Source organism: Aspergillus heteromorphus, assembly GCF_003184545.1.
Source record: "Aspergillus heteromorphus CBS 117.55 chromosome Unknown BO70scaffold_1, whole genome shotgun sequence".
Classification (NCBI taxonomy): domain Eukaryota; kingdom Fungi; phylum Ascomycota; class Eurotiomycetes; order Eurotiales; family Aspergillaceae; genus Aspergillus; species Aspergillus heteromorphus.
In genome coordinates this window covers 1,286,741-1,306,340 of record NW_020290406.1, presented here as the reverse complement: position 1 = coordinate 1,306,340, position 19,600 = coordinate 1,286,741, and the positions used below count along the sequence as shown (strand labels likewise).

The following is a 19,600-nucleotide window of genomic DNA, read 5'->3' as shown; positions in this document are numbered from 1 at the left end:
CCTCCCCGCATGGCTCTATAAATCCGACATTGCTCGATGTGACAGAGATCCTCGCACTCATCCACAGCTCCTCCCCTCCTCCGATCGCCCCTCCCGCATCGACTGCGCCTCTCCTCCACCCATCCTCCACCCTCCCGCACCTAAATAAAGACATCCTCTCCTCCGCGTCACACCACCCACCGCACCAACACCCACACCCACCCACACCCGCCAACATGGCCAAATCCGCCCGCCGCGGTCCCAAGGTCAAGGCCTCAGCGACCTCCTCGACAAACACCTCGGGCACCTCGACACCCAACTCGCAATCGGGCCCCATCCCCCCGTTCACCAAAGCCCCTGAATCCCTGAAACCATTCCTCGAACCGTTCCCGCAACGCGAAGTCTACCTCGTCCACATCGACACCGCGCCGGTGGACATCAAAAAGCAAGCGTTCATCGTACCATGCGTGATCAACGCCGCGATCGTCGCCATCCTCGCCTACCGGGTCTACATGGTCCGCAACATCTACCCAGCGATGCTAGCCACCGTCGTCGGGATGAACAGCTCCATGAGCCTCGACACATCAACAATGGAATGGGAAGAGATCGCAATGGTGGCCCTCCGTCGCATCGGAACCGTTCTCCTCGACTACTTCCTCGTGACGGTGCTGTTTTCCTGGCCGATCCGGTTCTGGTTCGGGCCGGTGCGATGGCGTCGCACCGTCGGGTTCCGCGGCCACGAGATCATCGTCCGACGCAGCCAGCCCGACATGACGCAGGGATTGAAGCGTGATCGCTGGATCCGGGAAGACGAGGAAACGCGCGACAAGATCGTCGCCGCCGTCACCCCGGAGCGCCTCATGAAGACCGGATATCTGCTTGTCGACGCCGACTGGGACCTCGATTACGATGCCATGATCCACGCGCACGAGATGGTCGCCGACCCCCACAAGTACGAGAAGATCGGCCTGGACGATTTCCGCACCGCCGTCATCGTCAACACCGATGCCCATGGCTGGTTGATCTGGCACGTCGGCGACGAGAACGAGGCCATCAATGCCACCACTCCCGGCCCGAATCCCGGCCCCAGTACCCCCGAGGAGCCGGTCCGGTCCGCCCAGCGCGATCAGATCCTCGCGTTCAAGGATAAGTTGACCGCCATGGGCAAGGAGGACCTATTCTTCCGCTGGGTCGAGCTGATCCAGTATGAGAGTACCCTGCCGGGCGGGTTCACGCCGGAGAGGCAGCGCTCGGCCATGCTCCAGGTGCAAAAGCTTTTCGAAGAGAACGGAGTCAGCTTCTCGCAATTCTGGGAGGACGTTGGAGGGTTGGAAGAGTTCACTGAACAGCTTGATTAATCCATGTGCACATGCACATGCACAGGAATCTTATTTTTTTTTTTTTTCATTTTACTTTCTACTCTTGTCTTTACTTAAACGACTATCATAAGGGCTTGAATTACTGGATGAGGCGGCGTCGGCGCCGTATGGACTCGGAGTAGATGGCATATTGCAGATCAATTTATCTTGTCCTCGTTGTAACACCATAACTACCAGCAGGGGCTAAAAAGATGCACGTCTAATCCACTGGGCTAACGGACTGATGGACAGGTAAAAAAAAATAAATGAAAAAAAGACCCAAAAAATCACGTAGGGAATAGGCCGAATTCTCCATAAAAACGGGTATCATTGAGGCCTGATTTGTTAAAAGGTCGCATAAGATCTGCCACTTCAGATAAGAGACATGCAAGTCTGCGCTCATCGACTACTATTGCCACTCTCCAGGCGATAGTCGACAGACCAGAGTTGAGACCATGGCCGGTATCTAGAGGTTCGTCGGGAGGAGGGCGTCGACGAAGCCTCGAGATCCTCGACACGCGCAGACGAGGGCGATATCCGACCCTCTGGCGTTCGTTCCGTGCCCTGTGACGGTCTGTCAGCTCCGCTCAGACGACGGTAAGGTGGAAAAAGAAAATCCTGGGCCGTGGGTTTCACGGACCCCAGAGAAGGTCGCGGCGAACCTCGTCAGGTTTGGGGGCTGCCTCCCGTGACTGAGAGCTGGCAGCGGTGTCCTGCTGGGCCTGTCTGGAGAGATCTGCTGCTGACTCGTGGCCTCGCTGCAGCGGCGTGGAAGTCCCTTTCTTGGAGTTAGAGCTGTTCCGGCGGCTGTCGAGGCTCTTGCTCAATGTTCTGGCGACATTTCCCCCGGCGGACGTACGTTTCAAGCGGATGCTGCCCTTGGCGTCTACGTGCGCCGGCGCAACGGTGCTCTTGCCCAGGCCGGGGGTAGCTGGAGCACCGGGTTTCTCTTCCGTGGCATCGAGGAGATACCAGCGGAGACCGTCGGACAGTTCAAAGGGGTTTTCTTCGTCGAGTGAGGTGCCGTCGCTGACCTCGCCGATGGATCGGCGGTCGGGATTGGCGCCGTTCAATGATTTGGAGAGATCGACCACGCGTTCTTCGATCTTGGTGATGCGAGCAAGCAGCCAGTCCCGGGCCTGGAGCTTGTGAGCGTCTTGCTCGCGTAGGAAATAGTGCGGTGCGCCGACATTGAACGCAGCCCATGACCGGATCGTTTGGTTTCGAGTGGGCAGGAACAGGGCAAGGTCCCCTTCCTTGAAAGACCGATATGCGATTTTATCGTGAGCTTCGCTCTGGACCCGGTGGTACTTGTCACGGTACCCCCGGGCTTCTTTCTGCCATTTGCGAGCAAGTCCTTCAATGTCCTTGACACGTTTGACCACCGCGCCGCCAAATATGTCCACGTCGAATTGATATAGTGATTCCATGAAGGCCATGAACCTGTCTGTCTCTTCCTCCTGACTGTCGGCCTGCATCCAGTCCAGAAGGCTCGCATCTGGCCTCACAGAAACCACTCCGGACTGGCTAAGAACGTCGCCAGTGACGGAGATTGCATTGACCTTGGACGATCTTTGGACCACGATGTCTCCGTCTTGACGAATGATGGTAAATCCTAATTGCTCCAGCATATGCTCCAATTTCTCCACCTGTGCGAAGAGCTGTTTGGATATTTCCTGGGACCTGAACCCGCAAGTCTCAAACCGCACGATCGCCTTTTGTTCCGCCTCTGACACAGCTTCCACTTTCTTCTTCCAGGCTGTGACTTCTTCTTCGGACTGGCGAGCGAAGGTCTCAACCTCGGCCAGCCTTTGAGACAGGCTTGTCAACTTCCGCTCTTCTTGAGTAACGCGTTCTCGGAGAGCATCGGAGCCAGTCTCTCCGGCAGCAAATTGGGACTGCAATGCAATGAGCTTGGATCGCTCGTCGTCCAGCTCGGACGAGACGATGCTTAATTTCGATCGTTCTTGAGTCAGCTCATCGCGGGCTCGGGAAAGGTCTAACTCTCGCGCAGCCGTGCTCTTCTTCAACTCTTCGACTTCAGACTCCATCTGGCCGAGGCGCTCCTCAAGTGCCTTGCTTTCGGCTATCGCTTTCGTGGCGCTTTCTTCTGCATTGTTGGCGTGGATCGACAGTCCCTCGGACAGCACCTCGATTGCCTTGATAATTTCAGGAATATCAGCAGGAACAGAGCCTCCAGGCGAGAGATTCAGGAGAGCGGCTTGCAGCGCGTGGTGGCTCTCTTTATCTTTCTTTGCATTTTTTGCGGCGAGACTTTCTAGCTCGCCGAGACGAGCCCGGAGGTTATCTCTCGTATCCTTCTCAGCCTGCACTTGCTCAATCATCTCATGGGCCCTTCGTAGCTCTCCTTCGGCCCGAGAGTGGGCATCTTGAAGTTCCATCTCAAGCTGGTGTATCCGTTCATCGGCGTCCTGCTTCTCGTGCTCGCGACCATCAAGGTTCCTGTCCAGTTCCTCTTCGAGCTCCTCGGTCCGGATTCTTAGCCTTTTCAGTTCGCCCTCCAGAAATCTTCTCTCATCGTCAAACTCACGCTGTCGCGCTTCTAGATTGCCAATGAGATCTTTCTTTGTCGATTGAGCCTCCTCGATCTTGTCGGTGTTGGATTTGCGCTCAACATGCGCCTCCTTCTGAAGCCGTTGCACCATGTCTTTCTCCGTCGCCAACTCAGCTTCGAGAAGGACAATGCGTTGGACAAGAGCTTTGTCCTCGGGGGACTGATTGGATGACATCCGCCTCGATGATACCGATGATCTTCTCGAAAGAGCATCAGGGTGAGGCGACGCCGGCGAACTGGGAAAGTCCAATGAGAAATTGCCGCTGGAAGGCCGGCTCATGTGGCTTTGGCGATGAAGAAGATCTTCCAGCTTCCGGATACGGCTCTCGGAGCCTTTCAGCCTCTCTTCAAGTTTGCCTTTCTCGTCCCTCAGGCTGCGAACCATGTCATCACTCCGAAGCAAAAGTGAGCTCCGGCTCAGGTCGAACAGACTTCCTTGCTTGAAAGCCTTTGCTCTGCGGCGTTGTACGCGCGTTGGGGCATCCAATTCTTTGTAAAGCTGCGTCAAGTCTTGCGCCAAGTTCCCCATACCGGCCTTAGTTTTTAGGTCCTCGATGTAAGACTCAACCTCTTTTCTGTTGACCATAGGCCATTCCTGCTCCTGGCCCCGCAGGTTAACTTCGATTCCAGGGGTGGTAGCATCTGACATGGAGATGAAATCACCCATGTTCTTCATCCACTTCTTTCTCCGGCGCTGCTCCTCGTCCCGGAAGACGGACATCTCCTCCGCCAGAGTCAGCGAGTCATTCTTCATCTTGTCATTGAACTCGCGACGCCGCACGGACTCGATCAGGACAGACCCATAAACTAGAGGCATGTGGAAGACTGAGTAGATGACGTCAAACGCATCGCTTTGAAAGTTCAGGTTGGTGATTTGAGCCTGGACATCAGCAAGGCCTGACTCGATAGAAGATATGAGCCGCATGTGACTAGAAGCAGCCTTCGTTGCCGCATTATAACGCTCGACGGCTTCTTCTAGGCTAGACTGAATTTCGTTGCTAACGTCCAAGAGTGATGGCAGGAGATCTTTTGTATGACTGAGGGCAAGCCTAGAGATATTCGCCAGCGTCTTGGGATTATTTGGTAGGGCCAGAACATGTTCATAGTCGGACTGTATCTTCTTGGATAACGTTTCCACTTCCTGCAATAGGCCCTCCACGCCATCGACGCCTGCTGGAAACGCGTCCTCGATGAGGCGCTGGGTATCTGCAGCAATCTTCTCGACTTTCTCCTCGATGTTGGTCACTTGACGAGCAAAGCGCGCAGACACCTCTGGCGCCTCCGAGCCCGCCTTCTGCACCTCCTCCACATCCACGTAGTTTCGTAGAGTCCCCATCACCCTATCGCCACTCTTTGTTGGTGTTGACGGACGGCCCACGAAGGAGAAGTCCTTCCGAGCCGGGACGGTGTCCAGGGTTGAAAGTGCTTTTCTCCATCCGTCAAGCGCCGCTTCTTGCTCCTTTATCAAGTCGTTCGCCCATGTCTGAGCCTCCTGGAACCGATGTTCCAGGGTTCCCACGTGGGTCTTGAGGTTCTCGAGAGCGACACTGGCAGCTCGGTTGATGATGTCGGTGCGCTCGTTGTGTTCATGTATCTGTTTATCCACGGACTCGCAGCGTTTCGTGAGTTCCACGGTCCACGTCCTCCTAGCCAGATACAGGTTCCTCCACGCTTGTAGGTCATTCTGGTCCGTGAGGGTATCGGGCGGGTTGTCGGCATTGAGCGGTTGCGGCGGCGGCAGCTCTGGGAGCTCGAAGTTGGCAGGCTCGGTCACGTACCGCCTATCGTAGACGAATATCTCGCTCTAGATACGACGCATTTAGTCTAGGGTAAGTGGTCAATATCCGGGGGGCCGTACCTCCGTGGCAAGGGTTTGGATCTTGACGTTTTTCCCCCGGGCGGTCATTAAGATCTGCCTCTGGGGCGGAATGGTGGTGTTGCGGGTGATCCATGATCGCAGTGCGTCCGGCCTAGGAAGAACAGAAGATCGTGTCAGTGAGCATCCACAGGGGACCGAAGTGTTCGGGTTGGTCGCAGCAAGAGCTCCAGGGATGGTCCGGGCTCGAAGGGCGGTGGATGTGGGTGTGGGTGACATAGGAACCTGGGATGGAGGCAGGAACGGGACAGGGAAGGGACATACGAGGCGAACGAGACCGGATCGGTCAGGAAATGCTCACCGGTGTGAGCGATGTAGATGTGCAAAGACATCCCCTCCTCACAAGGCGAGCAAAGAAGCTCCGAAGTTGCCTGGGGAAGGAATGCGGGAGGGAGATGATAAGGGAGTCATGTATCTATTGTACTTAAACTAAATTCACTCCCGGCCTCCAGGCCTTCAGGCCTCCAGGCCCCCGAGAGCTCCCCCCGGCCTGGTGCCGTCGGGGACCGCCCACCGCATCCGCATCCCGCGATCTCCACCGCCCTACAGCCTGTTCGTTACTTTACTTACTGCTCTCAGTTCTATACTCCGTCGAACCCCTTCCAGCTTCCTTCCAGCGTCACGCGATTAATTTCCCCGACTTGCCACGAGGTCGCGCTCTATGACATTATGACATCCGAAAGCGCCCCTCCCCTCCCTCACCTGGGTTCAGGTGAGGCCTCCCTGTTGGATCTTGCGACCGACGATCCTCGCGACGCCGTATCTTTGTCCGACAAAGAGGCTTGGATCCTGCAGCTTTATCAGCAGATCCAGGAACAGCAGTTAGAGCAGGCGCTACTCCAGCAAGGTCGGTGTCTACATTATTGTTGCTATTATTGCGCGCCTGCGACAAATTACCGGCCCGTTCTCCGCCAGCATTGACACCCCCCTACAGATACCGATTTCCTCTCTGGAGATGATGCGGAAGAGCAACTCGCCATCGCAGAACGTGAACTTCTCGAAGCGAGGGCCACTTACACAGTCAGGAGGAAGGCTGTTGGAACCGTTCTTATGACTGATCCGGTTCTGAAGGCTGTTCATCTGAAAGCCACAACACCAGCTGAACGGTGCGTTGCGCGTTCGATTTTCTTTTTTTTTTCCTGCTCTATTTTCTTTTCTTTTTCTTTTTCTTTTTTTTTTCTTTGCCCTCCGTTAGCCCGTCGACCTTTCTATTGCTGACCATCACTAGGGCCTTGCTGCGTCTTATTAATCGTCGCGATGTGCTATCTTTGGTGCATGAAAATCTAAACACTGTACACACGGCAACTCTCCAAAAGCTCTCCAAGCTGGAAGTAGAAAATTCCCAGATCCACCGGGAAAACCAGGAGCTCATCCGGGAGCTATTGGCTCTGACGGAGGATGATGAATCATGGAAGGAGGAGCTGGAGGACCCGGAACTTAAGGCGCAGCTCGAGCAGCTCGAAGCGGACCGCCGAAAAAGCAAAGCGAAATGGGAAACCATGAAAAACGTCGCCAGCGCGATGGTTGTCGGCAGTGGAGTGAACTGGGCCGAAGACGAGAGACTCACGGCTCTGGTGCTGGACGACTCGGATGATTGATGACCTGATCCTTTTACTGGATTTTCTGGATTTTCGGATTTACTTGGATTGTTGGGCGTTGTTACGGTATACCCTTGATTACTTGATAGAGACACAAGATGCGTTCTTTCTGTTGATTGATCACATTTCCGGGCTCGATGATGACAGGTCCGATTGTTCCGCAGCGGATTAGTAATAATAATGAATGCCTGGGTGAGCCGAATCGTCACTTCCTTAACCGGAGCGCTGAAGAAAGATGGTGTGCGACCCACGTGACATCATGGCCCACTGGGGCAAAGTCAAGCAGAGCAGCGTTCGTCATACCGTGTCCAAAGCCAAAAGAGCTTTCCGACGGAAGGCTTGGTAGGGGAGAAAGGAAGAAAACGCCAGCCGGCTGAATGATAAGGTGAAAAACCCTTGCAGCAGATAGAAGGGACATGACAGCCGAAAATTGACAATCGGATTCGCTGCATGTCAATATGCCGTACTAAGGCCCGCCTCCCAAAGCCGACAAACCATCTCCTGCGAGCATGTGAGCAGTGGGCATACGAAAGCTTCGTGAGGGGAGAGAGTAACCAAGCCAAAGAGGAGCCGGTGTTTCCACCTGGAACCAGGTAACGGCCTCAACCCCCTCACTACCTATTATTAAGAATACCCGCAAAAGCCAGCTGCCTTACAATACCGAGAGTAATCGGCAGGTATCATCAGCAGGATTGGTCGTGTCCTCACATTACCGATCCAGTACTATTTTTCCGGTAACTTTTCCACGGTGCTGTTTGGAACTGGAATGCGGTGGCATTAAACATCGAGCATCCAGTCGCCCCGGGCGAGCGATCTGTGCAGCGCTCGACAATAGACCATTACGATCGACTGGTTTAATGTTTTGGCAGAGCAATAGTCGACAAGCAAACACGCCGCTGTCGCACCGGGACTTCATCCCTCATGTGGAAATGATCGGGTTGCCACGACAGAGTACGTATGTTAGCAGCTATCCATCTACCACAGGCACTACTGTGTAGATACTTGGTTGGACTCATGGACTGAAGCACATATCTAAATACTCCCTGCGATCCAGGGTCAAGGCGTCCTATGTTCAGACTCTAGATAGAGCCCAGGGCACTGCTAGTACTGTTTTCCGGCGTAGACCGCATGAAGAAACCATGGCCGTACTTCTAATCCTGGCAATTCGGCACAATAGTCAGTGTCAAATGGTTTGTGACTGGTATATTATTCTTTTCAGGAGCGGTAACCAGCGCTTACTCCGGAGTATTGCGAGGTAAACAGCTCCCAGTATTCCGTACGGACCTGTATCTACATGGCTGTTGAATTAATCATAGCCATTAATTTATTTTAACAACCCTCCTGTTCTCATCACTACATCACTCCTGGTCTCCCTCGTCCCTTATTGGGGCGTGTGTCCGTATGCTAGGAGATGAGCGCTCCTTAGTGTCACTGGGCAATGGTAAGGTTGGCTAGCCTCAGCACCTCGCTCAAGCACATCCTCCGGCCTATAAAAGCTCAATTGTGCAAGGAGAGCTGTAAGGTATCCACATCATACCACTGCTATTTCTCCAAAGGTATCTAGTAGACACCTCTCGCTATCAGGAATCAGGGTTTGAGGCTTTTGACTGACGAATCCTTTGGCTATCAAACGCGTAACTACACGGGAGGCGGGACTTCAGACAGAAGATGATAGATACTCCGTATGGCGCACTCGCTAGAGTCGCTACAACCAGACACATACCTACCCCTCAGGTGGGTGGGTGGGTGGGTGGGTGGCAGGTACTTAGGTATGCTGGGGTACTAATTAATGCCAGAAAGAAGCAGCTGCACTGCCTCAGGTACAGGTACTGGTGGGCGCCCTGTATGAGAAAGTAAGTAAGAAACCGCGGAGAATTATCAACGCGGGTTTATTATCTTCGAAGATCGCCCAAGGCAGGCAGGCCATGTACACCGAGGTACCGAACACGATGCGTGGCAGAATTAATAAGTAGGCCATACTAGCAGCAATGGGGAAGCTCATACGACTGGAAGAACCCCTCCAGAAACCAAAGAGCCAAGTGTATAATATGCCTCTCAATTATCACCCATTATCGATATATATGCTTTTCTGCGGTAGCACCTGGTTACCTAGATAAGTAAGTAGTAGTAGTGTAGTAATAGTCATAGTAGTAGTAGTGCCTGCCTACGAGACACGCACAGGAATCATGTACCCTCGGAGTGCTGCGCGGTATGGAAGGTACTACCTGGTACTCCGGACTAGCAGTGCCAGTTAGGCATAGTACTGTTGCTCTCAGTAACGAGTAACAGAGTACGGTACGACCGATACCCTCAATCTGGGCAGGCCACACACCACTCAGCCGAACCAGCAGTTCTTTCTCCCCCCTCCTCCTCAGTCCCATCATCGATCATACCGCCGTGTATTTTACCCAAGGCCAAATTATCCACCCCATAGTGGCGCAAAATGGTGTACTAGGGTAGTATGGTAAGATTCAATACGGTAGGTGACGGTGGACCTCCCCAGGCCTCCCCATCAGCACAATGGCCGGTACAGAGCTCCATCTTTGTCTAACAGTCGCAGGTGTGATTACACCATGGAGTGGGATTGGGTATTGGGGGGTTAGAATCTGCAACCTTGCAGGCCACACCTTCTTTGGTTCCTTTGACCCAGGACGACGAGAGAGCGCCAGAATGCGGGCGCGGAGCGTCGCAGGGGAGGTGGAAGATGACGGTACGTGACGGGTATGAAACCATACCAGCCATTCTCCAGCGGGCAACCAGCCAGTCGCAGCCGGCAGACCTATTCGCTTTCCCTTGCTGTGCTGCCCACTCTTTCCCCCCTTCCCAAGTGCGAGCGCGGTTAGGTAGGTGGTGGCCCGCCTTCCCGTCTCCCTCGCTCCTCTCCTACTACTACTACTCTCCCCTCTCCCTCTCTCACTCACTCTCTACCTACTCTCACTACGCCCTCCTCCCATACAATTCTCTCTCCCATACAAAAAAGTACTGCATATACCGCACCGGTGGGTTCCCTAATAAACATTCCGCTTCTGAGCATTGCTTCTACAACACCCACGCCCTTTTATTTTCTTCTCGGAAACTGTTCGTTTCCTTTCTGAATCCTTCTTTTCATCTTCTGTTTCCCTTGATTTTCCCTTCGTCGTTGCGCGACCTCGCTGTCGCGCTGCTGCTGCTGCACCGGCTCTCTTATACTTCCAGTACCGCTGAGCTGACCCGGACTGTCTTTTCCTTCACAGGCTGAATTTGCCGTCTTCAAATCTTCTATCTGAGTGCTTTTTACTGAGTCAATTCTCAGGTAAGTTCCTTTTTTTGCGCGCCTTTTCCTTCGTCGTGTCGTTTGACTTGCGACCGCGATCCCTCTTGTTTGGGCGCGCGCAAACCACGGGCTGTCCGCACGGCGGGCCAGCGCTTGCACTGCGCGCGCTACGTCCCTGAGCTTGTCACTGCCTGTTCTGTCGTCGCCCTCATGTTCCTCACCGTCTTCTGTCTTTATCCTGCCCCTCTCTGCTGCCATCGTGGACCTTTCGTCCAACCCCATCCAGTCAACTCTCCAGCCTTCTAACAGTCCTCCCAGACACCCATCAAAATGCCCAAGGAGAAGACCACCCGCAAGGCCGTCAAGCCCCGTGCTGAGCGCAGAAAGAAGGGTAAGTTCGACCTTGCTTGAACCCCCGTTGTCCAGGCTTTTGCTGACAGGTGTCCTAGACCCCAACGCCCCCAAGCGTGGTCTCTCCGCTTACATGTTCTTCGCCAACGACAACCGCGAGAAGGTCCGTGAGGACAACCCGGGCATCTCCTTCGGTAAGTACCAGCGGAAGACAATCGTCGATGAGTTCCGATGTCTAACTTCCTTGCAGGCCAGGTCGGCAAGATGCTGGGAGAGAAGTGGAAGAACCTGGATGACGTTGGTCGTCGTCCTTACGAGGAGAAGGCTGCCGCCGACAAGAAGCGTTATGAGGACGAGAAGGCCAGCTACAACGTAAGTAGATGCTGCTCCCCTCCCCTTCCCAACACGACTAACACTGCTCTGCTACAGGCTGCCGCTGAGGAAGATGAGGAGTCGTCCTAAACGGCTTCCTCTGCTTATGATGGGTCTCGTCTGGCCGATTGGCGTTTTCGTGTCGTTTCTACTGCTGATTGTCTGAATTGTAATTGATGCTTCCTACATTTCCTCTTTTATCTACTCAACGGCTTCTGGTATGGGATGATGGCGGTTTCTATTCTATCCTTTTCTGTTCACGAAGGATTTTCGATGGGAAATGTTTACTGTACGGACTGGGGACTACGGGACGAATTTGACTTGAATTGAAGGAGCCCGGTGTTGTGTTGGTTTTCACAACGACGGGAGAACCTTGTTTGAGTACCTATGGTGGAATATGAATTGAAGCCTGCAGGAAATAATCTTAGGCAAGCAAAGGCTTGCTGTACCATAGCCTGATCCACCCATATCCCTGTCCGCCTCCCCCTGTCTATTTCTTGAAAACGTATTGCATCTCCGTCCGGGGATGGTATCTAGCCCGTCATGCGCCCGACGAATGAAGCTGGAAAAGCTCTTATGCAGGAGATGGCCCAAGCTCCCGCGGTGACGCGGGGCGACAGCTTGTTTACGTGTTGGACGCGTCGGGGTTCCGATATCTCCGGCCGCGGGCTGCCCTGCCCTGCCCTGCCGGCCTTGGTGCCTGAGGCGGTTTGCCACTCGCCAGATGAACCGCGGCAACTTGGGGCCGTACAGTAGTAGTTATCTAGACTACAATAGTATCTAGACCTCAGGTGATTGTTGAGTGATGATGGTGGATGTGGATGGTCAGGCAGGAACCATGGCAACCTTTCTTTCTCCCTTCCTCTCTCCATCTCTCCCTCCACTTGTCGTCTCCAGGATGGATGGATGGATGGATGGATGGACTTATTGCCACTGGCTGTGCTGGCTGTATACATACCCAACCAAGGAGGGATACCATCAAACACTTGGTAAGCACAACACCTTAATTAAGACAACTCAGTGGGTATACAAAAGTACTCTCTGGATCTGGATAGGCTGGGGTCGGTGTCTGATTTTGTGCTGTGCTGTCTCTCTCTCTCTCTTTCACTCTGTGTGTGTGTGTGTGTGTGTGTGGGATGGCCTCCTCCTGGGCCAACGTGTATCGGCTGCTGGCAGGGCGTATTTGGGTTGCCGTGCAGTGTGGGATATCCCGCACATATCCTGTCTGGTCGAGGGAGGGAGGTACTTGTGTCTTATAGACCTTTGCCTTTTTCTTTTGGCAGTGCCAGTGCCATTGTCATCGACGAAGTAGAAGTAGAACTGAAGGAAGGTTTTTTTTATCATTCATTTATTCATGTCGGCTAAGGTGATAAGATAAGATCACAGGAGCTGCTATGCTATCTTTTGTTTTTTTTTTTTTTGGCTGAGTGTATAGTGTAGAGTGAGTATAGGTAGATGGAGGAGGGACGGGACAGCCTGTAACTCGGCCCAGGCTGATCGGGGATGATGATCTGACTATCGTACTTTAGAGTGTGGGGGTGGGATGATCGGAATATCGATGACTTGTAGGAATATATACTGCCTCTTTTTTACTCCCTTGTTTGATGGGAGGGGAGGCTACTAGTAGGTACTAGGTAGGTAGTACTAGGTATGTGATCCCTGCATCATGGGTTGGTTGGTCTTGTTATGTATAGGTAGGTAGGTTGGCGGTGGATTGCTGGCAACGATGGCACGATTTATTAGACTTATTGGTGTGGGGATATAAATACTTTGCCTGACTTGAAAAATATTTTATCTTTGAACAAATCAATTGTTTATTTCGAATGATCTACTTCATATACTACTTCATACATATACGTGTAGCCCATCTGACATGGCTGCGAACACTAGCCATAGTATATAGTACTGCTGGCTGGCTGGCTGTGTTGGCTCACGACACCACGCTGGCAACCACGACCGTCTCCATCGAATTCAACGCCATGGACTGGAGACAACCAAAGAAAAAAAATAAAAAAAAAAAGAATAATCTGGTACAGACAATTTTCTTCAGAGGATTCACCGACTCACCGACACCCGAGGGGCCATCCGGGAGATACAGAAGATACAGAGTATACAGAATACAGATATCTACTCCGGACAGTCGGCGTCTCGTGACTGGGCCGGACTGAGACGGCGACAAATAAGGTTGGAGGGGGAGTTTCGCGGTTTCACCATCTACTAAGATGATTATTCCTTTTTCTCCTGGCAAGAAAAGGCAAAGGACAGTGACAGCGGGGTTGCATCTTCGTGCATTTCCACCCGCCATCATTGGCCTCTGCGTTCCCCGGCCGCATGAACACGTCAGTGAGACGATGGGCAGAGGCATCTCTAGTCTCTGGTCCCATCTGGTCCCATCGCAGAGAGCCGCAATTACTTACTCTTGTTTTGCTAGATTATCTACTGCTGCCCGTTCGGGCGAGGGAGGGACTAGATCCCTGCCCCACTCGCGGATGATTCTTCTTCTTCTTCTTCTTCTTCTTCTTCTTCTTCTTCTTGTTGTTCTGCATTCCTTTGTGTGTGCGGATGATCTCGACCCTCGATTCCTTCCTATTTCTCCCTTGATCGTACTTCTCTCTCTCTCTCTCCCCTCTGGCCCAGTCTCGAACCCGAACTCTCGCCTCTCTCCTGGTGAGACTCGAGGGCTGGTCCCGCCGATAAGAGGACCCTTTCCGACTCCCCTACTCTGAGTTACTGAGTTGTCCGCTGCCCCTCCCAGTCCCCGGCTTCCGTGGGCCCTATCCCGTCCCTCCCTCTGCTCCATTCCATGCATCCTCGCCTTAGGTCTTCTATATAATTGTAGACCCGCCTGAGCCACCCGTCCTCCCACTGCTCGCCTTTGCCTTTTGCCCATCTTCAGTCTTCCCCCCTACCCCAGGGAGTCGACCCCCGTTCACCGCCTATTATTCCGCGTGAACCCCCCCCACTGTATATATATTTGATATATGCATGGACCACCCTAGCTGACATTGACCATGTCATTGCGCTCTACGGCCGATTTCGCGGAGGACTTGGCAGCTGGCTTTTGCATCTTCCGCGACCCTCTACCGGAGCATGCCACCGAAATCACCAGCCTGGTGGCCGACCTCTATTGCATCAGCACCGCTCTCAAAAGCCTGGAGGACCTGTCATGCAACCGGGCCTCCCGTAACAACTACCCTGCCATCCGACTGGACCTCGAATTGGTCCGTACCAGCCTCAAGTACACGCTCGAAGACGTATATGAGTTCTTCGGCAATACCGACACGCGAAAAGGCCCCAGCCGCGAGGCCCACAAGCGAACCTGGGTCGAGCTCTGCTCTTATTTCAAGGAGCAATCCCAGGACTCGCTGTCTACCCGGTTAGCCATATACAAGCGGTTCCTGAATGATCTGGAGTGTATAATGAAGGAGTACGTGGGCTCCATCCCATCCTATCTTATTTTTGTTCTGCAGCTCGAGTCAATTAACCTGCTCTGTTCAACGCCGCAGTAAGTTTCCTGATACCCGGCTGATGTCCTCGATCCGCAACAACCTCAAAGGGCTACTGGTCCGGCAGGACAGTCGACTCGCACCGCGTTTGGGCTCCCTCTCGCTGGGCTCGCCGGCCACCTCCACCAGCAGCAGCAGCAGCAGTAGCAGCAGCAGCGCTGACCCGGGGAGTCCGGCCAGTGACCGGAGGCCTCGCACCCGCCGGTCGTATGAGCGAGCCCGGCCAGCTCATGCCTCGCCCCAATCGCCCACCTCCACGTCGTCGGCCACGTTTTCCGACATCCCACCCTCTGCTCCCGATGCCCCGGAATCTCCCACCGCTAGCACGAGTGCCACCAGCTACTCTGTGAACTCTAGTATTACCAGCGACCATTGGGCCAAACGAGTATTCCAGGGCGATCATTCAACAACCCCGATCCCCTATGTCGGCGAAAGGTGGGTGGACTCTGTATCCGAACCGGGAACGGTGATGGCTAACAGACCAATGCAGCTCGAAATGCCTCGGGGAGGTGAAAAATGGCGTCAAAGGCTGGCTTCATGAAGAAGAGTTCGAAGAGGTGGTTGAACTGTAGGTTGCTGAATGAGTTAGCACGAGGAACAGGACTGACTGTCTTGTAGAGGATTCGGTAGTGAAACGAACCTTCACGTATCGTTCTACGTGCGAGAAGAAGATCATCGCGCACGGATTGTGTGTAAATCTCGCGGCTCCACCCGAGCCAGCGAGTACTTCTGCCTGCCGTTGAACCTGCTGGAGATCGTGCGCGTCGGTTCCTGCTTGCAGATCTGTCGACGGCGTCGTGGGGGCTCGGAGCTTGTCTTATGGGCCAATCTCAAGTTCCACACCATCGAAAGTACGTATGAATCAGATGCTTATTTACGCAACAACCTCTGGTGCGCGATGCTAACAAACCACAGAGATGGTGATTTTCTTCGGCACGTTCTTGGCGCTTCGATCCCAGGACTCTGGTCGGCCCGTGGAGCGTATTCGTGATTACGAGCTCGAGGACGAGGACGAGCATTTCGGAGGGTAAGTGACCGCTGCTATGCCACGAACGAAGGCTCAGGCCCAGGCTCACGGATACAGGCAAATCGTCGATGACGACTATCTTCACGCCCTGCGCGTATACCGGGATAACGTGTCCGGAGCAGTCAGGCTGCAAGCGTCAGTCCACAAAGGGGAAATGAAGCGGTAAGACATTCCGTGTATGTACGCTCTTCGAACCATCCTTACTAATTGGGCAGCTTCGATAGAATGCCTGTGTGGACTGCCTTCATCACAGAGCACATCGGCACCAGAGGCTGGATCCGTCGCACCGAGTCCAAGGTCGTCGTGCTGCGCGAGCTGAGGCGGACCATTTTCACCTTCCCTGACTATAACCCGCCCATGACACCCAAGGGGGAGCATATCTTACGGTTCACGAATCGATCCGGTATGGGTGGACCCTCCATCGTTAAGGAGTAATGCGTTTCACATACTGACTGATATGGGAGCAGATGCCCAGGGCTTCATGGACACGATGGTCGAACTCGCGGATCTATGAGATGAGATGAGATGAGATGACAACGAATTACGAATTGCATAGCGGCCGCTGGCTGCAAAAGGACGAAGAATAGTAATAACGATTGATGATTTACGAATTATGACGATATGACCTACCTACCTACCTACCTACCATGATGACGGTTGTTGCTTGAATGTTTTTTGATCAAATCTACACTTGCTGCACTGCACAGATATGATTCCGAACCAGGGAGTGGAGTGGACTGGAGTGATCGATACCCTGATACTCTGATACCCTCCGTTCGTCTTGAGTGGATTGGACGGACGGATTTTGTATAAACCATGTTTCCAAAAGAATAACTTAAAACAAGCTCATCATTAATGATTTCTCGCAAAGGGGTATCTATCTATCTCATCTCATATCATATCATCAAAAAAAGAAAAAAAAGTCTGGACCACTTCTATGATTAAGCACCCCCCCCGGCCAAAACCCCGACATCTCCGAGACCCGCCAGGAACATCTCCGCGCGCCGTTTAGCGCGCAGCTCATCAACCTTCATCCTCCGCTCATCACGCAAGCGCTGGCGCTCCGCGCGTCTCTCGCGCCGAGCATCGCGCTCCCGCTGTGTCTCCTCGCGCACATGCAGCAACTCCTCCATCTGCTGCTTCCGAACGTTCTCATCCTTGGAGAACGCATAGAAACCGGTTCCGCGATTGCGCACCTCCGCATCGGCATCATAGTGCGTCTCCTCCGGCGGTGTGGGCGAGCGATCCCGCCGCGCAGCAAGATACGACATCTGCGACGCCACCTCAGCATCCGGGTTAAACGCCTCCGCCTGCACCGTAGCCCCGTAGATCAGATTATCCGGACGTGCGGGTCGCCAGCGCTCAGCATCGCCACCACCACGACCACGACCACCAGCCTCCTGCTCCTTCAGCGCGGCCGCCCGCGCAGCCGCTGCCTCGGCTCGCGTTCCTCGCCGCGACCGTCCCAGCTCATCCTCATACGAGACAATAGACGCATTATCATCATCAGCCTCCTCCTCCTCCTCCCCACCTTCTCTACCTCTCTCCTCATCCGCCCACTTCTGATCAAAATCCACCAACCCCTCCCTCTCCCTCCTCCTCAACCTCGCCAAATACACATCCCCACCCCCATCCTCATCACTGCTCCCCCCACCCGCAAGATACCTCCCACTCTTCAGATCATCATACATGCGCGCCTTCTCCTCCATGCGCCTTTTCGACCGGTGCAGCGTCGCCGGCTCCACCGCCCCGATGTCCTCCGTGCGCTGGTGTTTCTGCTCGAACGCGGAGTTGTCGCCATCGTCGCGGAGGTCGGCGGCCGCGCGCTTCTGCGCGCCTTTGTTGGGCCGGCTGAAGAGGTCGGATTTCGGGGCTTTGGAGGGACGGAGGCGGCCGCGTGTGGAGGTGGAGGACTCGTCTTTGGTTATGAGGGAGGAGAGGGTGGTTGTGAAGGCGAGGGTCGAGGAGGAGGGGGTAGACGTGGATTGGGAGTGGGCAGACGGTTTTTGTTTGTTTCGTGCGTGCCCGTAGAGGGATGGGTTGGACATTTTGAGGGTTGTGGTGGTGTGGTGTGGTGTGGTGTATAGTTCGAGTGAGAGAGGAGTAGCAGAGCAGTAGTTAGTTAGTTAGTTAGTTAGCGGTTGTGATGAAGTAAGGCAGGCAGGCAGAAAGGCAGAAGACCGGCGGCCGATATAGGACGATGACTCAGCCCGATCTAGCAAGCGCCCCGCGATAGGCTCATCTTCTCCCCTCCTCGTCGACTTCTCTCCTTCACCATCGAGTCAATTCTGCTCCTGGACACTTAATTCCTCTATCAGAGATCCATTGACCATGTCTGCCCCCATCTACCTCGGCATCATCGGTACGCTCCCCATCTCCCCTTTCCCAATCCACCCCCCATTCCCACCATTCCCCTCCCCTCCATTCCTCCATCTACCTCCCTCCAACAACTTCAAAACCTCACGCGCATACATACATACATACATACATACATACATACATACATACTAACCCCCCCCTCCTCCCCCTTCAGGCGTCGGCGGCGTCGGTACAGCCTTCCTACAACAACTCTCCCGCCTCCCCAACGCCCCGAAGCTAATCCTCCTGGCTCGGTCCACGCAAACCCTCCTCTCGCCCACGCCGAGCTACACGCCCGCCATCCCCGCGACCGACTACCAAACGGCGAGCGCCAGCCCCTCGCTCACCAAATCGGGGGCACTCTCGCCCGAAGAAATGGCCTCTTACCTCTCCTCGGCCCCGGGGCGGTCCATTCTCGTCGACAACACCAGCGACCCCACCCTAGCGGCCTCGTACCCGGTCTTCCTCCGCAAGGGGGTCTCGATCGTCACGCCCAACAAGAAGGGATTCTCCTCAGACCTGTCCCTGTGGAAAGACATCTTCGCGTCGGCCGCGGCCGGCAACGCCCTGGTGTACCACGAGAGCACCGTGGGCGCGGGGCTCCCGGTGATCTCGACGCTGCGGGACCTCGTCTCCACCGGGGACGAAGTCACCCGCATCGAGGGCGTGTTCTCGGGCACGCTGTCATTCCTGTTCAACACGTTCGCCCCCGTGTCTGGGGCCTCGGGCGCGAAATGGAGCGAGGTGGTCAGCCAGGCCAAGGAGCTGGGATACACGGAGCCCGATCCGCGGGACGATCTGAATGGGATGGACGTGGCGCGGAAGCTGACCATCCTGGCGCGCATTGCCGGCCTGGAGGTCCAGGCGCCCGACGCGTTCCCTATCGAGTCGTTGATTCCCGAGGAGTTGGCCGCGTTGCCGTCCACGGGCGAGGGCGTCACCACTTTCATGCAGAGATTGCCCGAGTTTGATGCCCAGATGGCGGAGATCAAGGAGAGTGCGGAGAGGGAGGGCAAGGTGGTGCGGTATGTCGGTAGTATCGATGTGGCGAGGAAGGAGGTCAGGGTGGGGTTGCAGAGGTTCGATAAGGACAGTGCCATTGCCGGCCTCAAGGGCAGTGATAATATCATTAGCTTCTATACCAAGCGCTATGGAAGTAACCCGCTCATTGTCCAGGGTGCCGGGGCTGGTGGCGATGTTACTGCTATGGGTGTCACGGCCGATTTGTTGAAGGTCGTGCAGCGCTTGCAGTAGGTTAGGTTGGTTGGGGGGGGGGGAGGGGAAAAGTTGATCCTATCTATATGTTGATCTATCTATATACGAGAGATAAATGATACGAGCATGCAA

At 54.4% G+C, this 19,600-nt stretch overlaps 8 protein-coding genes across 8 annotated transcripts; 5 read left to right on the top strand and 3 right to left on the bottom strand.

Moving 5' to 3' along the window:
- Nucleotides 1-113: 113 nt before the first annotated feature.
- On the top strand, nt 114-1,536 carry BO70DRAFT_8910 (uncharacterized protein). Its single transcript, XM_025548818.1, has one exon. It carries the CDS (start codon nt 216-218, stop codon nt 1,335-1,337), a length of 1,122 nt encoding a protein of 373 aa, XP_025404130.1. The 5' UTR covers nt 114-215; the 3' UTR covers nt 1,338-1,536.
- A 433-nt stretch (nt 1,537-1,969) lies between these two features.
- Nucleotides 1,970-6,120, bottom strand: atg11 (autophagy protein ATG11; the record flags this gene model as incomplete). The annotated part of the gene is made up of 3 exons (XM_025539021.1): nt 1,970-5,716; nt 5,771-5,882; nt 6,053-6,120. 3 exons carry the CDS (start codon nt 6,118-6,120, stop codon nt 1,970-1,972), a joined length of 3,927 nt encoding a protein of 1,308 aa, XP_025404129.1.
- Nucleotides 6,121-6,457: 337 nt separating this feature from the next.
- On the top strand, nt 6,458-7,386 carry BO70DRAFT_391799 (centromere protein H; the record flags this gene model as incomplete). The annotated part of the gene is made up of 3 exons (XM_025546239.1): nt 6,458-6,635; nt 6,723-6,894; nt 7,017-7,386. 3 exons carry the CDS (start codon nt 6,458-6,460, stop codon nt 7,384-7,386), a joined length of 720 nt encoding a protein of 239 aa, XP_025404128.1.
- Nucleotides 7,369-7,949, bottom strand: BO70DRAFT_8865 (uncharacterized protein). Its single transcript, XM_025548814.1, has 2 exons — nt 7,638-7,949; nt 7,369-7,574 (listed from the first exon to the last, which is right to left on the bottom strand). The coding sequence occupies exons 1-2, from the start codon at nt 7,802-7,804 to the stop codon at nt 7,448-7,450; spliced, it is 294 nt and encodes a 97-aa protein (XP_025404127.1). The 5' UTR covers nt 7,805-7,949; the 3' UTR covers nt 7,369-7,447.
- A 2,619-nt stretch (nt 7,950-10,568) lies between these two features.
- Nucleotides 10,569-11,777, top strand: nhp6 (high-mobility group nucleosome-binding protein). Its single transcript, XM_025545106.1, has 4 exons — nt 10,569-11,030; nt 11,089-11,184; nt 11,241-11,362; nt 11,420-11,777. Exons 1-4 carry the CDS (start codon nt 10,970-10,972, stop codon nt 11,450-11,452), a joined length of 312 nt encoding a protein of 103 aa, XP_025404126.1. The 5' UTR covers nt 10,569-10,969; the 3' UTR covers nt 11,453-11,777.
- Nucleotides 11,778-13,893: 2,116 nt separating this feature from the next.
- On the top strand, nt 13,894-16,740 carry BO70DRAFT_357505 (uncharacterized protein). The gene is made up of 8 exons (XM_025542056.1): nt 13,894-14,789; nt 14,869-15,303; nt 15,359-15,436; nt 15,487-15,719; nt 15,784-15,895; nt 15,953-16,057; nt 16,120-16,298; nt 16,363-16,740. Exons 1-8 carry the CDS (start codon nt 14,374-14,376, stop codon nt 16,407-16,409), a joined length of 1,605 nt encoding a protein of 534 aa, XP_025404125.1. The 5' UTR covers nt 13,894-14,373; the 3' UTR covers nt 16,410-16,740.
- A 36-nt stretch (nt 16,741-16,776) lies between these two features.
- BO70DRAFT_425086 (CCDC174 family protein) lies at nt 16,777-18,024 on the bottom strand. The gene has a single exon (XM_025547654.1). It carries the CDS (start codon nt 17,941-17,943, stop codon nt 16,837-16,839), a length of 1,107 nt encoding a protein of 368 aa, XP_025404124.1. The 5' UTR covers nt 17,944-18,024; the 3' UTR covers nt 16,777-16,836.
- A 140-nt stretch (nt 18,025-18,164) lies between these two features.
- Nucleotides 18,165-19,520, top strand: BO70DRAFT_425085 (homoserine dehydrogenase). The gene is made up of 2 exons (XM_025547653.1): nt 18,165-18,257; nt 18,429-19,520. The coding sequence occupies exons 1-2, from the start codon at nt 18,227-18,229 to the stop codon at nt 19,505-19,507; spliced, it is 1,110 nt and encodes a 369-aa protein (XP_025404123.1). The 5' UTR covers nt 18,165-18,226; the 3' UTR covers nt 19,508-19,520.
- Nucleotides 19,521-19,600: the final 80 nt, after the last annotated feature.